At 44.8% G+C, this 15,621-nt stretch overlaps 1 protein-coding gene and 1 long non-coding RNA gene across 3 annotated transcripts in view; one reads left to right on the top strand and one right to left on the bottom strand.

Annotated features, from left to right (window-relative positions):
• Positions 1 to 7,242: 7,242 nt before the first annotated feature.
• Positions 7,243 to 13,529, bottom strand: LOC112842783 (uncharacterized). The gene is made up of 2 exons (XR_003214805.1): positions 13,018 to 13,529; positions 7,243 to 7,328 (listed from the first exon to the last, which is right to left on the bottom strand). It is a non-coding gene; the product is annotated as an uncharacterized LOC112842783 (long non-coding RNA).
• LOC100700332 (xenotropic and polytropic retrovirus receptor 1 homolog) overlaps positions 12,013 to 15,621 on the top strand; it is a 41,300-nt gene continuing 37,691 nt past the window's right edge. For both annotated transcript variants that reach the window (XM_005464541.4, XM_005464540.4), the window contains exon 1: positions 12,013 to 12,474. In XM_005464541.4, the coding sequence (XP_005464598.1) occupies positions 12,406 to 12,474 (69 nt within the window). In that variant the 5' untranslated portion in view covers positions 12,013 to 12,405. The remainder of the gene's footprint in view (positions 12,475 to 15,621) is intronic.

Raw genomic sequence — 15,621 nt, 5'->3', positions numbered from 1 at the left:
CGTGCTGCCAAAGCCTGCTGGAGCTGGACTTAAACCGTTCTTGAATATATTCCCCTAATCCCCTGTTTAATATAATGTGTATATATATTTGTATATATTTCAAGGCTGCTACAAAATGCGCCGTTTGTTTATTTGTATTTGGCAATCAGTGTGAACATTATAAAAGTAACACCACAAAGTGTTAATCATTTATGGTAATGGCGTTTCTCTCCCCGTGTCTGAGTGGCCTCCCTCTTCCATACATTGCGTGTTTGTGCTATGATGAGAGCTGGACTAGGGTCTGACGGAGGAGTGCACTGTGGTTTGTTCCCATCACCTAAAGGTGTAAAGCCAAAGCCTGAGTGCCAAATGTCTGAGCTGCCTGACTGAACTGTGACTTTCACATGCTAAGTCTGCACTTGCATCACTTAGCGACAACATTTTCTAGTGCAAGTGTTTGCTTGGTTATTAAACAGAAATATTTAGAATGACTAATGCTCCTACATTCCATGTCCCTATTGCCAGTCTTGGCAGTCGGGGATCAGTCCGCCAGGGCCTCCGCTCCTGGCCGCCGCCCAGCACACAATGCACCCGACCCCTATGGCGCTTCCTGCGGGAGGATGGGCCCATGTCTCCTCTTCGGGCTGTGCCCGGCCGGGCCCCATGGACTAAGGCCCGGCCACCAGACGCTCGCCCTCGGGCACCCTCCCCGGGCCTGGCTCCAGGGCGGGGCCCCGGTAACCCTATCCCGGGCAGGGTAAACTGTTCCCTCGATATTCTCTTCATAAGGGTCTTCTGAATCGCTCTTTGTCTGGTCCCTCACCCAGGACCAATTTGCCATGTGAGACCCTACCAGGGGGCAAAAGCCCCCAGACAACATAGCCCCTGGGATCCCTGGGACACACAAACCCCTCCACCACGATAAGGTAGCGATTCACGGAGAGGAAATGAGCTTCCTCCGAAGGGTGGCTGGCCTCTCCCTTAGAGATAGGGTGAGAAGTTCGGCCATCCGGGAGGGGCTCAGAGTAGATCCGCTGCTCCTCCACATCGAAAGGAGCCAGTTGAGGTGGTTTGGGCATCTGACAAGGATGCCTCCTGGGCGCCTCCTGGGTGAGGTGTTCCGGGCATGTCCCACCGGGAGGAGGCCCCGGGGCAGACCCAGGACACGCTGGAGAGATTATATCTCTCGGCTGGCCTGGGAACGCCTTGGTGTTCCCCCGGATAAGCTGGAGGAGGTGGCTGGGGAGAGGGAGGTCTGGGCTTCCCTGCTTAGGCTGCTGCCCCTGCGACCCGGCCTCGGATAAAGCGGATGAAGATGGATGGATGGATGGATAATGCTCCTACAGATACAGGGATCGTCTTACAGTTTACATGCACTGATTTATAAAGGGGCTCCATATGCTGCACAGTGCTGTCACGCTGTTAGTGTGCCTGTCAGTCAGTCCACCACTGACTGGAATATCTCCACACTATTAGACTGCATTACTGTTGGATTAGCCTCACACAAACTCTGTTTCATTTTAATGAGATGTCACTTTTCCCACGTGTCTCTCTTTCTGTGCTAGGACTGAGAACGAGAGCGAGAGATCTGAAGAAGTAAGGTGAGGACGGGACAGCCAAAGCTTTGAAGAATCTGAAATATAAAACATGTTTTCAGACTTTTTTGTTTAATTCCACATTGTGATGTCTTCTACAAGGTAAAATAAAGAAAAACCATCACATGAGAAGGTGTATCCAAACTTTTTTTTAAATATATTTTTGGATTTTTTAGACAGATGCAGTGAAAACTGACAGGAAAGTGAGAGAGGTACACAGGGACAAAGGGCCGCGGCTGGCTGGTCTCCTCCTCATCCAGCTGAGTTAAACCGGAGCCTCAGGTGTGTCCAAACTTTTGACTGGTAGTATAAACAAGGTCTTCAAGTCTGTCCCTCACCTCTACCCAAAAGAAACAAGTATGGGTGTCAATAAGCAAAAGTGTCCTAATGAAGACCCTGAGAACGGGACTCGTTTGTTTGCCAGACATCAGAAAGAGATTTGTTTCAACACGTGACTCATTTCATTTCCACAGAAAGATTTCCATCACAGTGTTACTTTTTTCAAGAACTTGTAACATTCGAGTTTAGCTATGGAGTCAGCTGAGGCACGCCCTTTCACACGTGCTCTTGAACATAGTTTATTTCAGTCTAATTTTAATAACGTGAGGAAAACGAGAGGAGAGCGTTTCCTCCTTGATGGCTTTGTTCATGTTTGTGATGCTACACTGACCTTACATCCTGTCTAACACTAACTCAGAAAGCCACATGCACACCTGTGTGTGTGTGTGTGTGTGTGTGTGTGTGCAGTCCTATTCCTGGTCTTAGCTTAATCTGCTCCAGTTAGCCAATTAGACATCAGATTACCTGGAGGAAGGTTGGAGGGACAGGGGCAGGTGAACAGGTTCACAGCCGAGGACGGCTCCATCAAGGTGAAGCACTGAGGATGATTTATCATGATACTGATGTGGAGACAATAAGCTATGTATGGGATTATTATTATGTGAAAAGAGATTTTTATCAACCCTTGGTGATCATATGAAGGTTGGTCTCCAGTGAAAGACTGCCACCTGGTGTCTGTTTACATGACGAGCGCTGCTCTGTCGGTCATGTTTGCCCCTGAGTGAGAAGCGACAGCCTCTGCTGTAGTTACCGATGCACCAACATGGATACAAGAAAACTGTCTAACAGTTTCATGTAGATTTGTTTCAAAGATTTTTAAAGGCTGCATTACCAACCAGCCAGGCAACAATGAAGGTAATTAAACTGAGAAGGGACTATATGTCAGTATTTTAGATAAATGATAAAAAGACCATATCTCTGAGTTTGTTGATGCAACGTGTTATACAACAGAATTATTTTATACAAGTATGCAATAATGTCCAAACCGAGAAAAGAAGAAGAAACAGAAATGGTGAGATGAGATATTTAGGAGGGGAAGGTTTGTTTTTGTGACACTGCTACTCACATTTCTGAAGCATGACACGGATCCAAGCACATCATGTCAGCATTGCTTTTTTTTAAATTAACCAAAGACAAAAAGATTGAGAACGTCTGGCTTCATCTGTGATGTGACAAACGTCTGTGTAAAGGAAAAACATCAGTGTGGAACGCTGCTAATTCTGTTTCTCAGGTGCATCAGGGAAACATGAAAAAACCTCGGAAGGGTCCATATTTTATTCTTTGGCTCTACTAGATTAACCATGCATGATTCACAGTTCTAAATAATCCTTATTCATTTCATACTAGGCCTCGGTGCAGTCAGTGCAAAGCAAGCTGATTCAGCACCACCCACCATGTAAGTTCCTCACTGTAGAGAGGTTTGACCAGCAGGAGGGTAGGGCTCTGTACCAACACATGTGTGCCTGAGATGACTGTTACATGATCCAAGGGTTGGAAAAGCCTCTGAAATCAGTCAGAGGCTGACCTGACTGTTTGGATATGTTTAACATCCACTGATGGGATGGTACAAAAATGTGAATAAAACAATAGCCAGCATGATCCATTAATTTGACTTGTTAAAAAGACACCACTGGGCCAGTGATCCAGACCTCCAACTACACAATCCCACCATCTGACACAACACTCTTACACGTACAACACGTGTTCATTTGAAGAGGAAATCAGCTTCCTCACGTAGTCTTTGGTTAAATATATGAACCCAGGCTACTGCGTCAGGTTTAGCACATGTGGTCATTGAGATTAAGATACTACCGTACAACATTAAACATGTTCATGTTTTTCTCCCAGCAGAAAGCGATGACACCAGTCTGTGTTTCATGCATGTATTCATGCAGCCACTACACTTGCTTACACTCGTTGTAATGATGAAACAGATAACTGCATACAGTCAACATCAGCGCTCCATCTGATGAATGTGTTCTGATGTAACACATCAGAGAGCGATGGCACATTGAACGTTCCAGGAAGCTGCTGCCTGTCTGTGCTGCCAACACTCAAAGCTGTTATCGATGCCGTTTTGGGATCGTGACGTAAAACAAGCTTCATTTTGACCAGAAAGTTAACACCATCCACCTGATTCTGAGCGCTGCACATCACTTCTAAATGATGCCTTTATCACTGTGGTACTCCATCACTGCCATCGCATCAGTGCTGGACTGGCTCCCAGTCCTGGAGCAGTTCACTCAGTTCATGAAGCATCACAGATCTCAAAGATTGCTTCCAACTTGCGAGGTCTGAATAGATCCGTTCCCAAAGCAATTTCAGCCACAATGTCCTCCTACAGGAAATCATTTTCATTCACAAGATCTGGCAAATCTCCTTTGAGAATGAAAGGAAATCTTGCAATCATTACATAGTGTCACTGACGAGTCACAGTTTGTCAGATCAAAAAGAGTCCAACATCCTTCTGTTCTTGACAAAAATATTATTCAGCTTTATAATCTAAGACAAAACGTCTTTCTGTTCTGTCCTTCAAACCTTAGAAGATAAAACACAGAAAAGATTCAGGATTGATTGTTGAACACATCTGGAAGATCGATACGTTACTTCTTTTAAACAAACCATCAAATGAGCAATTATCTTTATACAACACAACACCTGGAGCACACCTGGAGCATCTGCTGAAGCTGTTCTGGAGAAACATGGTGTCCCAAAAGGTTAGTGAGACTCTTCAGTGCCATATGTTTATATTAAACTTATCATATTGAATGTAGATTGTTTTGCTAAAGCATATAGTTAGGGCTGGACCAGGTGACCCTGAATCCTCCCTTAGTTATGCTGCAATAGACGTAGGCTGCCGGGGATTCCCATGATGCATTGAGTTTTTCCTTTCCAGTCACCTTTCTCACTCACTATGTGCTAATAGACCTCTCTGCATCGACTCATATCTGTTATTAATCTCTGTCTCTCTTCCACAGCATGTCTTTATCCTGTCTTCCTTCTCTCACCCCAACTGGTCGCAGCAGATGGCCCCGCCCCTCCCTGAGCCTGGTTCTGCTGGAGGTTTCTTCCTGTTAAAAGGGAGTTTTTCCTTCCCACTGTCGCCAAAGTGCTTGCTCATAGGGGGTCATATGATTGTTGGGTTTTTCTCTGTATCTATTATTGTGCTATCTACTGTACAATATAAAGCGCCTTGAGGTGAACTGAATTGTAAAAGGTGTGATGACAGAGTGTCAGTGTAGGGAGCCAATATTTGATTGATTTGATTGAAATTCAGTTGAAATATAAGTATTGCACATGGAAGTGTCCAACTAACAGAACAGGCCTCAGAGCACATCATAGCGGTACAGTTAGAATCAAAGCACAGAATATGATGCAAAACTAAAGCAGTAGTTTTAATGCACTCCCTCAAAGAAATACGACATGAGTGCAGCAGAGGCAGAGATATTGTGACGTGCAGTCACTGGTATACTTTTAGTCCTCGTGGTGTTTTTACTGGACCCACCTCTCTCAAACTCACTGGATTAACCAACCAGCCAAAATGACCCTGGTTACATCATCAGTTTGATTTTTTAATAAAAAAAGAAACTCCTTCAGCCATTCATCAGAAATGAGCTTGCACGTTCACACAAACTGTTACAAATCAAGACAAATAAAATTAAGTCAGTGTGTTAAACTGGAGGTGATTGTTGTGCCTGGTGTTCCCACATACTGACACAAAGCCAGAGGTTGACCCACCATCATGCAAAGTTATCCAATATTAGCAGCTTTGAGTGGCAGGTGGACGCTGCCTGGCTTTGTGTACTTTGTGTAATTAGCTGAGAGAGAATTTGGCTTCACTTGTGGTTAACTGTAACAACAGCCTGTGGAGAAAGTCCTTCCTTCAGTGAAACCTGTCATATTTGATTTGTTTGTTTGTTTGTTTTTGTTTCTTCCAATAAGTTAAAACATAGAAAACTCATCTGGGTTTTGGTCCTTGACGTACATTAGAACATGTTCCTTGTGTACTGTGCAGTGCTCAAACGGAGGTTTGACATGTAACACTGTCTACGTCCATGTTTCATGTAGAGTCCAGGCTGTGGCTGAGTGGCTGGAGGAGTCCTAAATGTCCAAAATTCATTCATGTTTGTAAAGCCAGTCACATAAAGATTAGAACCATACACATTTATTATTATTCTTATTGTTTAAATCAGAGTTTTAAATCAAATAATGGGGCAGCATCAGCTGTTTACAAGGGCAAAGGGTGTGTGCGTGTGTGTGTGTGTGTGTGTGTGTGTGTGTGAGAGAGAGGAGTGCATCCGTCTATGTGGTGACGTCACCCCGCCCAGCCTTGTCCTTTGCGTAATCCGCCGCCTGCCCGCCCGTCCAGGAGGATGAGTCCAAACACTTTGATTTCCTTTAACAAATCCGTGTCGTATGTTCAACCCAATTAACCGAGATCATTCTCACTTCTCTTAGAGGGAGACGAGGACAGACTGGCTGCAGGGAGCAGGTTTTACTGTTTTCACCTCTGATTTATTCTTTGTGCTGCTCTGTTTGGAGAGGAGAGGAGAAGAGGGAGGATGTGAGGGCTCCAGGATGGATTCTGAAGAAGATAATGCCACAAGGAGACGCGCGGCTCCGTGTTTCACTGCAGATATCGACGCTCTGCATATTTAGCCAGTTTCGTCCTGGTATTATAAGCGATGTGGCTTCTGATGTGTTTGTGTTGTGTTGTGAATGGAAGCGCAGATGATGCCTATTGATCACTGAGATGTGTGTCGGTGTATCTAAGGCTGCTTTCTCTGTGAGCGCATATTTCGAGCTCTTATTGTCTGGCAGATTGCGGTGCTTTAGGCCTTGTTGGAGCATATAGGCTGTCGCTGCATCGTCCGGCCTACACGCTGTGATAATCTGCTCCATTTAACGTCGGCGGGTGTAATCCTGATCAAAATGCGCTCTTATGTAACATTCCGAGAGGGACATTTTGTGTGCAGCTGCCTGTCACTGTGTGCGCTTCATGATGCTCATGTGTGTTTTCTTTGAACCTTTACTACAGTGTGTAGCGGTGTGTTTATATGGCATACGTGCGCCATTCAATGTACTACTATGTAATCACATTTGTATAACATCACTGTGAACAGAATATACTTACTTATGCATATTTAATAAGGAATAATTAAAGTTTAGCATAAAAGACAAACAACAACAGTTGTTGACGCGGATGTCTGGTTAACAGCATCTTTATCTTCACTCCAAGTGATCCACAGCCTCCTCCATCTGTTTACATTCTGATGAGGCTCCATCAGATCTCCAGCCTGGCAGCCGGCTCTGCTGTGTAATGGCTGCCTGCTTGATGTGTCCTTGACAGGAAAAAACTCTTTTTTGCTGTTCACTGTGTTTGTTGGGCAGGCAGGTTTTACCAGCTCACAGCTGCTGTGAAGGACACACAGAAAGGAACAAGGTGAGCAGGTAAAAAAGTGAGTCTCACAGGAACCACGACAGCTGTGGGAGTACTACAGAACTGTAGACATACATGTTACCTGCACGTCTGAGAGAGAAATGGACGTAAACAGAAAGACAGGTTTAACCTAAAGGTTATCATCAGCAGCTGTCTGTGACTCCTGGCTTCCTCCCTCAGTGTTCACAGTGGACCTTGATTTAAAATCAGTCAATTAAGGCACGCGGTGAATGCCAAGAGAGGAGCCTCTGCTGCTCCACTGTAGCTGCAATGTAGTAAGAGCTGCTGTGCACTTATTTATGTATGCATGTGTGTACAGAGCAGAACAATGACTCTGATCAGGAGTACGCTGACTTTACTGTCTCACTACAGAAACACCCTTGCTGTATGTGTAATAACAGTAAATGTAGACTTATAATAAAATATTTGGATCCAAATACAAAGTGGTAATTCTTTACTCTGCCTGAAATGGACTTGCACACCTTGAAGAACCAAAGCATCCATAAATCTGTGCTTTAGCAGATGAAAGAGCTTTTTACAGTGAAAACCTAAAGTAAGACCGAGTGAGGCTCTGCTGGGGCTTTGCAAGACAAAGAACAGAATAATGTTTCATATGATAATAATGTTCTACTTTCTATTATGTATTAGTGGATTATGACTCAGATTTTTAATCTAATAAATGACTCAGTCATTCTCACCCATAAGTAGATCCAAACACATTTGATCCACTAACTAATGAACATAATGTTTGAAAATAACACATAAAAATCAGGTCAGCAGTCAGTAACAGCTGCACTTGAACAGTGAGGCTAAAATCAGCCAGCCAAGTCAGAGAGGGTGTACGCTTCCATCAGAAAAAGGGTCGATAAACAGTTTTGGTACATTTACAGCGTAGCCTCACTGCGATATAACAACAGATGTGATGGTGTTTGAGTATTTCGTGTGTTTGGTCTCAGATGACACTTGGCTACGTTAAACGGTGCAGTCACTTTAATTTCATCTGAAGGAAACTGGTGGGAGCAGAAGCCTGAAGGGAGCAGGCTTTAGGTTCCAGCACGGTCCACTCTTTCTAATATTCTAGTATTTACTGCCTGTTTTAGCTTGTTTACATCTAAACATCCTCCTTACACAAGCCAGCCTAATCTGACCCTGGCTGCCTGTTAATCCTCAGCAATGACTGAGCTACATTTAGTCTCCCTGCTTCTCTGGATGTTTCCACGGGCTCGGGGTCTGTAAGTTATTTCCAGGATTTCAGAAACGCTCGTTCCAAAATAATCCTGTGTGTTTCATGAACACCCACTGTGCTCCATCCACGCTGACACAAACGCACACAGATTATGTAATCTCTCATTGTCTTTACACAGACAAGGCATGTCATATTAATCCTTCACAATCAGCTAGGCTATAAAAATGATGAAGCGGCTGCAGCCAGTGCACAATATTTAATATTTAAATGCAATCGCAGATCCCAGTTACATAAGAGGTGGGTTCACCTGAGACCTTGGCTGATTGTGACCCACACCTGTTTTCACACCTTGGCTCGATTAGGCAGAGGATCAATAGGGGGTCCACGTCCCTCTTGGGGACACTCCCATAGGGCTTCAAATGTGGGACTCTGATGCTCTTAGAACTGAAGAAGCTTCTTCAACAAACTGAGAGAAGCCCCGGCGTGTTTCTTTCCGAGCTCCTTCGACAAACAGAACACGTCTTGCATGTGTTGTGTTTTCCTGTCTTCACACTGCAGTGTTTTTGTGATTTTGTCACAGGTCAGTGATTTAACCAATGACCATAAGGTTATGGTTTTACAGCAGAGTCCATGTATGAAACCGTTTAAACGCTTCAACCCTATAACATGCGAAACGTTGTTCAAACACCAGATGGCGGTGATGTCTTTCACCCACTTGGGTCGTATGATAACACTGTTCAGCGTGGAAAATCACTATGTTGAATCAGTACCCAGAGCCTGATTAGCCACACTGCTTTACAGAGAGCGGGGCTCCTCCACACACTTTATTCTGTTGAGTCCAAAGACTTCAGAGTTACGCGTGGTTACTGACACGGCTCCACGCTCGCGACCACTTCCCCTTACGCTTCTAACCCAGCTGACGGTTTTAGGTAAAACAGCAGCGCGCTGATTCATGGAGTCTGACTGCAGACACACACTCGACTATGAACTATCCTGCCTGAGTGAGGCTATGGAATGACAAGCGACATACAGTATTACTGGCCGATGTGATGTCATCATTAAACACACGCAATATTCTCATTTTACAACACTTCAAATAAAAAAGAAGTACTTGATGGCGTCACAGCAGTTCCCCACGTTGTGTTTTCATATTTTTTCTAATACTTAAAAAAACAATTTCAAAATAAATCCGCATCTGATCGAGTCAGGCACTAACACGGAGAGCGCATGCACAAACGGTCCGCTTGGTCAAAATAAATTAATAAATAAATAATACGGAAAACAAAAAAACGTCACCCGGTTCCAAAGGTGCCAACGTCATATATGTGGCATTCAAGTGTCCTTGGAATATACAGCTCACTGAAATCAATGACTGTAAAAATAAACACACAGTTTAGCTGAATTTCCAGGCACACAGCGTTATGTTTTAAATATTTACTTTCTGGAGAAAACTGGAAAAAGATGAATAAAGTTCTAATGTCTACATGGCATTTAAATGGGTCGAAATCAAGCAAGGGGCCCCAGCCTGATTTCACAGAAGACAAAAAAATATGTATGAAAGCACCGTATGCAGCGGGTTACAAATATCTTCCGATATTACACAGCAGTCACTCACGGTCTGTAACTTTTATTTCTTAGCTTGCCTTTCTTTATCTTCCTGTCACTGGAACAACTAACCTGCATCATGACCTAAAGCTACCAATCTCAGCTTACTGCTGGGTGTTTTGCCCAAAGGGATCATGTTCCAAAAAAGTGATTTTCCCCCCCAAAAAAATCATGGCAGGAATTTAAACTGTTGTCATTTGTTGTCCATCCATCCATCTTCATCCGCTTTATCCGAGGCCAGGTCTCGGGGGCAGCAGCCTAAGCAGAGAAGCCCAGACCTCCCTCTCCCCAGCCACCTCCTCCAGCTTATCCGGGGGAACACCAAGGCGTTCCCAGGCCAGCCGAGAGATATAATCTCTCCAGCGTGTCCTGGGTCTGCCCCGGGGCCTCCTCCCGGTGGGACATGTCCGGAACACCTCACCCAGGAGGTGCCCAGGAGGCATCCTTGTCAGATGCCCGAACCACCTCAACTGGCTCCTTTCGATGTGGAGGAACAGCGGATCTACTCTGAGCCCCTCCCGGATGGCCGAACTTCTCACCCTATCTCTAAGGGAGAGGCCAGCCACCCTTCGGAGGAAGCTCATTTCTGCCGCTTGTATCCGCGATCTCGTTCTTTCGGTCACTACCCACAGCTCGTGGCCATAGGTGAGGGTAGGGACGTAGATCGACCGGTAAATTGAGAGCTTCGCTTTTACACTCAGCTCCCTCTTCACCACGACGGACCGGTGCAGCATCCGCATCACTGCAGTCGCAGCACCAGCCCATCTGTCGATCTCCGGCTCCCTTCTCCCATCACTCGCGAACAAGACCCCGAGATACTTGAACTCCTCCATTTGGGGCAGGAACTCATCCCCAACCCGGAGTGGGCACTCCACCCTTTTCCGGCTGAGAACCATGGCCTCAGATTTGAGGTCATTTGTTGTCTATCTGTCAAAAATAGGTCGAACATATCTCTCATGCATGATGTCAAGTCATTTTAAGCCAGAAAGAACATTCCCATCACAAAGTAGAAGCTGCAATCAGCTTTTGCCAAAGTGACTATCCTTTATTTATCCTGGTAAAAAGTCTCAGTGACAGTAAAATAACATGTGCTTTTAGCTTTAAGATACACAGATGAGGGCTTTTAGAAACTATAGGACATTTTAATCAAAACAAAACTAGCTTTTTGAAGCCATAGATTAGATATGGAAAATAGACATGATGATGATGTCACCTATCGGTGAAATGCCATTATGAATCCTCAAGTTGTGAAACTAGTGTGATCATACTGTGAAACGGGATGCTACATGCACATTGGCTACCTACGTGTCAATTACAAATGTATAACCAAGCACACCCTGGTGTAGTCTCCTCTTTAACTCTAATGGGCACCTTAGTTTACAGAGTAAACATAACGCTGTTTTCAGTAAGAATAAAACTAGTGATTGAGACTATAAGAAAAGTGTTTACTGGTATCAAAGAGCAGGGAAGACTTAAACTACAACTACAACTGGAAGCCTGCCATTTAAAAATGTCAAATTTATGTCATTTCTGCTTTGGCCTCATTTGATCAACTTAAATGCGATGACATTATAGAATAGAATAGAATAGAATAGAATAGAATAATCCTTTAATTGTCCCACAAGGGGAAATTTGGGCGTAACAGCAGCAAGAAAGACACATATACAAACAAACAGTACACAAGACACAGAACAGAAACATACACAATTTTTATGATGGCTGAGTCCTCTCTAAGCCAGCTCATTACCTCACCATTAAGCTTAAAAACGACCAGTTTACTCCCCACATTTGGTGACATCTCATGAAGAAAGCCACACCTCGTCACACCCACCACTACTTTACCTTCGCCGACATTCGGCCCGTTATTATATTTCCCACTGCACGCGAACGCAGCGGGAGACAGGAGGTGGAGAGAGGTAGAGGATGAACGACAGCGAGAGAGCAGGAGAGGAAAAAAACATAGGAAGACCCAGCTAACGCCAACACTGTTGGCCTGTCCTCCAGAAACAGAGAGATAAAAACAGAATTACAGTTTTTATTTTTAGCAAAGATGCAGCTCCGCGAACACTTCGTCGAGTGTGTTTGAGACTGCAGAAATGCTGTGCCGGTAGTTTGCTAGGTTACCCGTAAAGACAAAAAGGGCATCTCTCTGCTTCAGCATAATCCTTGGATGAGAGTCGCCGTATAAGCAGCGAAAGCCTCCCGCTGCCGCCTCCTGGTTACAGTAACGGTAGGAGAGGAAGACTGACTACGCGGCCGACATGAAATTCACAGAGCATCTGTCAGCTCACATCACCCCGGAGTGGAGGAAGCAGTACATCCAGTATGAGGTGAGTTAGCTTCACGTTAAACCTGTACTAGCAGCTAGTTAGCACACTGGCTAACTATACAACCGGCCAACCGGTTACTTCATTTTAGAAATCTTATTTAAACATGGCCGTCGTCCTTTAACAGGAAAACACACAAGGGTCCTTCAGCGGATGTGCTTCAATACAAGCAGGAGCAGGTCGTTAGCGTTAGCCAGGCAAACTAGGCTAGCTAGATTTATGTTGTTGCTCTGCAGGTTCGAGCAGCGGAGTCCCGCGTGTAGGCGTGTGCGTGCACGCGCGTGTCCTCTCAGATGTGTTTAGGAGACAAAACCGTTTCGGCTGAGTCATCATTTATTGAGTTCGTTAATCTTTGGACCGTTAACCCCGGTGTCTGTCGTTAACCAGCTGAGCTGAGTGTGGGCGATCAGGGAAGAGGTGCCGATCGCTCAGGTCGACCTTTGAGCGATTAATGCCATTGATCTCTTATCTCTATTGGAGCCTAATTTGCACGAGGGTCTGACAGTGTAACCAATAACATACATGAACAACACTGCAGCCGCTCACCCTGCAGCTGGCCGCATGCTGTGCTCGTCAAGGTTGCTGTGACCACTCCAAGCTCTTCAGCACCATCATCCAAATACCAACTGAGGAAATGTCAGTGACCCGGTGTTTCATTCTTCCAGCAGAGCATCGGTGACTCAAAGGGAAATCAAAGCGTGTTACTGAGGCCCTGTATGTTGATTTTTCACGTTGAATCGGCTGTATTACAGATTTCGGCTCATAGTCACTGCCAATGTTTGTTTTCTGCTTTCTTTTTACTTTGTGAACTAACTGAAGTAAAAGCGTTGTTGTCCTCAGAGTTCCCGCTTAGAGCCTCAGACTCTAAGCCTGTTTACGTATTCATTTTTGGTAAAGTTTCAGATATGAGCAGAAGGAAACCTTTTGTCAACTTAGAACCAAATCCTTACTTGCACCTTGAAGCCCCAAAGTTAGTGTAGAGTCTTGAAGTGCCAGGCATGGACCACGATAATCCTGGACCTCTGCTGTAATACACGTGGTGTTGTTTAACAGACATTGAAATGTGTTCACATGCAATCAGTGTGTAGAATAAAGTGGTCGATTCCAGTTGCAATAGGCCAATAAAAACACATGCATCAAGTATCATCTGCTGTTACAGCCTCTGTCAATATGTATGTGCAGACATAAGCTATAAAGTTGCATCAAGAGGTGTTGTACACCACCTTGTTGTGGCTGGACTTCAGTGTCATGTTCCTGTCTTCAGGTTTCCCCTCTCGTACCTGTGAGCAGCAGTGTCGGCCTTTTTGGTGACAGTAGTTGCAGTGGTCATAAGTCACAGTCACACTCTGGTACAGCTGCGCAGGCTTTAGTCAGTGTCACTGGATTTGCTAGCATAACAAAACTGGACACATCAGGATGAGTAGGAGCTTGTTTACATAATCGTTTGTTCAGCTGAAGCATTGATTGGGTCAAACCTGCATCTCTCTGTATTTCTCCAGTCTGTGTGAACTGGAGCTGAGATTCTGGCTTGAAGTCAGAAGCCATCAGTCATCTCCTCGGCGCTCCCGACACGTTGTTTTAATCTGGTGTTCCTTTAGTGTGACATTCACATTAAGCTTGGAGCCAAATACCTTTTCCAGAAGTTAGAAATGGTATTAGCAGCCTTGTTTGGTCTTTTATCAGCCTTGCAGCTTTTTGAAATTCCCATTAGCTTAGCACAGCTCGGCAGCTCCAGGCACTAAGATTTACCTGCAATCACAAAACAAACAGCCTCAGCTGAAACAGAAAGCTGCTGACATGGAGACGAGGCAGTAAGGTTAGTCTGATGGAAGAGTCCATCAGCAAGGACTGTTGATGGTGGTAAGCTGCACAGACACACAGTCATGTGCACATAGAACAGTGAATTTTGTCTACATTTACTTTCTGTTTAAATAAAGATAACTCTGCAGCTGTTGTAAATGACATGCATCCAATACACTTGTTAACTTTAGCCCAAACCAAGGTGATGAAAGAGCAGTTGGCTTAAAAGACCCTGTCTAGAGGAAGTGAGTTGTTTTGCCTGCTGTTTGCTCTATTTTTACCTGTAAGTCCAGAGACAGAAGCACAGGCATCTAGGAGCAACCTTAGTTGTAGCATGTATGTGTGCTAATGAGAGTGTCCAGGTAACAGGAAGTTGTCAGACTGCAGAGACAAATTTAGCCAGCGTGGATAGGGACGTATCAGTAGGCGAGATGGAGATGATGACATGTAGGGCCACAGCTTTAACAGTGTTGTTGACACCAACAGTAGAACGTGTCTGTTTGGCTGGGACTGTAAGTACATCTGTGTCTTTGACACACTCAGAGGCTAATCACATGCCCGCCCAGCAGTTTTCACTCACAGATTGGAGTTTATGACTTTATAACCATAAGTGGTATTACAGCAGCACTATTTTATCTTCTGTTCACACAGTTGCATACGTGTGGGATGAATCAGTCTGCAGGTGCATGTATGTAATGCATGGTTACAGTGGACTACCTGCTGGCACTCAGTTCAGAGCAGTATTATTCAGATGACCTTGAATTTCTTGGTCTCTCTGACATAAAAACTGCATGATGGATAAAAGCTGTTGTGGAATTCCTCCATAGATTTCAGTTCTGGCTTCTCTGAGTGTCCCATCTTGTTCATATAACCTTTGTTTGAAAATGCCAAATCTGATTTATCTTTGCTACGGCGAGGGAATGACAAGTATTTCAAACAATGGCCGTGTATTTGTTGCTTATTTCCTCCGAAGTTTCAGAGGCTTTCTTTCTGCCCCTGCAGTGTTTGGACACAGACCAGATGGAGCTTGTTGTTCCACCCAGCTGTAAATCTGGCCCTGGGCCGTGTTAGTTTTAGTCCCGTGAAGATGTGGGACCTGGGCCTGTGGGGATCAGGGCCGTTACATGTGTGCGGTGTTTTCTGTCAGCTGTGTTTGGGTCAAACACCGAGCAGCAGAGGCCCATAAACTGAGCCGACATGATAGGATGTCTGCTAAAACAAAGGCAGTTACCTTCTGTGTAGGCCAAGGGCGTAGATTTGGTTTTGGCGTTGGTGGGGACGGATGATTCAACCACTGAACCCTGCCCTGTTTCTTTTTCTTCCTGCCTTTGCTTCTTGATAAAAAAGGAG

This window comes from Oreochromis niloticus, linkage group LG18 (genome assembly GCF_001858045.2).
Source record: "Oreochromis niloticus isolate F11D_XX linkage group LG18, O_niloticus_UMD_NMBU, whole genome shotgun sequence".
Classification (NCBI taxonomy): domain Eukaryota; kingdom Metazoa; phylum Chordata; class Actinopteri; order Cichliformes; family Cichlidae; genus Oreochromis; species Oreochromis niloticus.
This window is presented reverse-complemented; position numbering and strand designations above follow the sequence as displayed.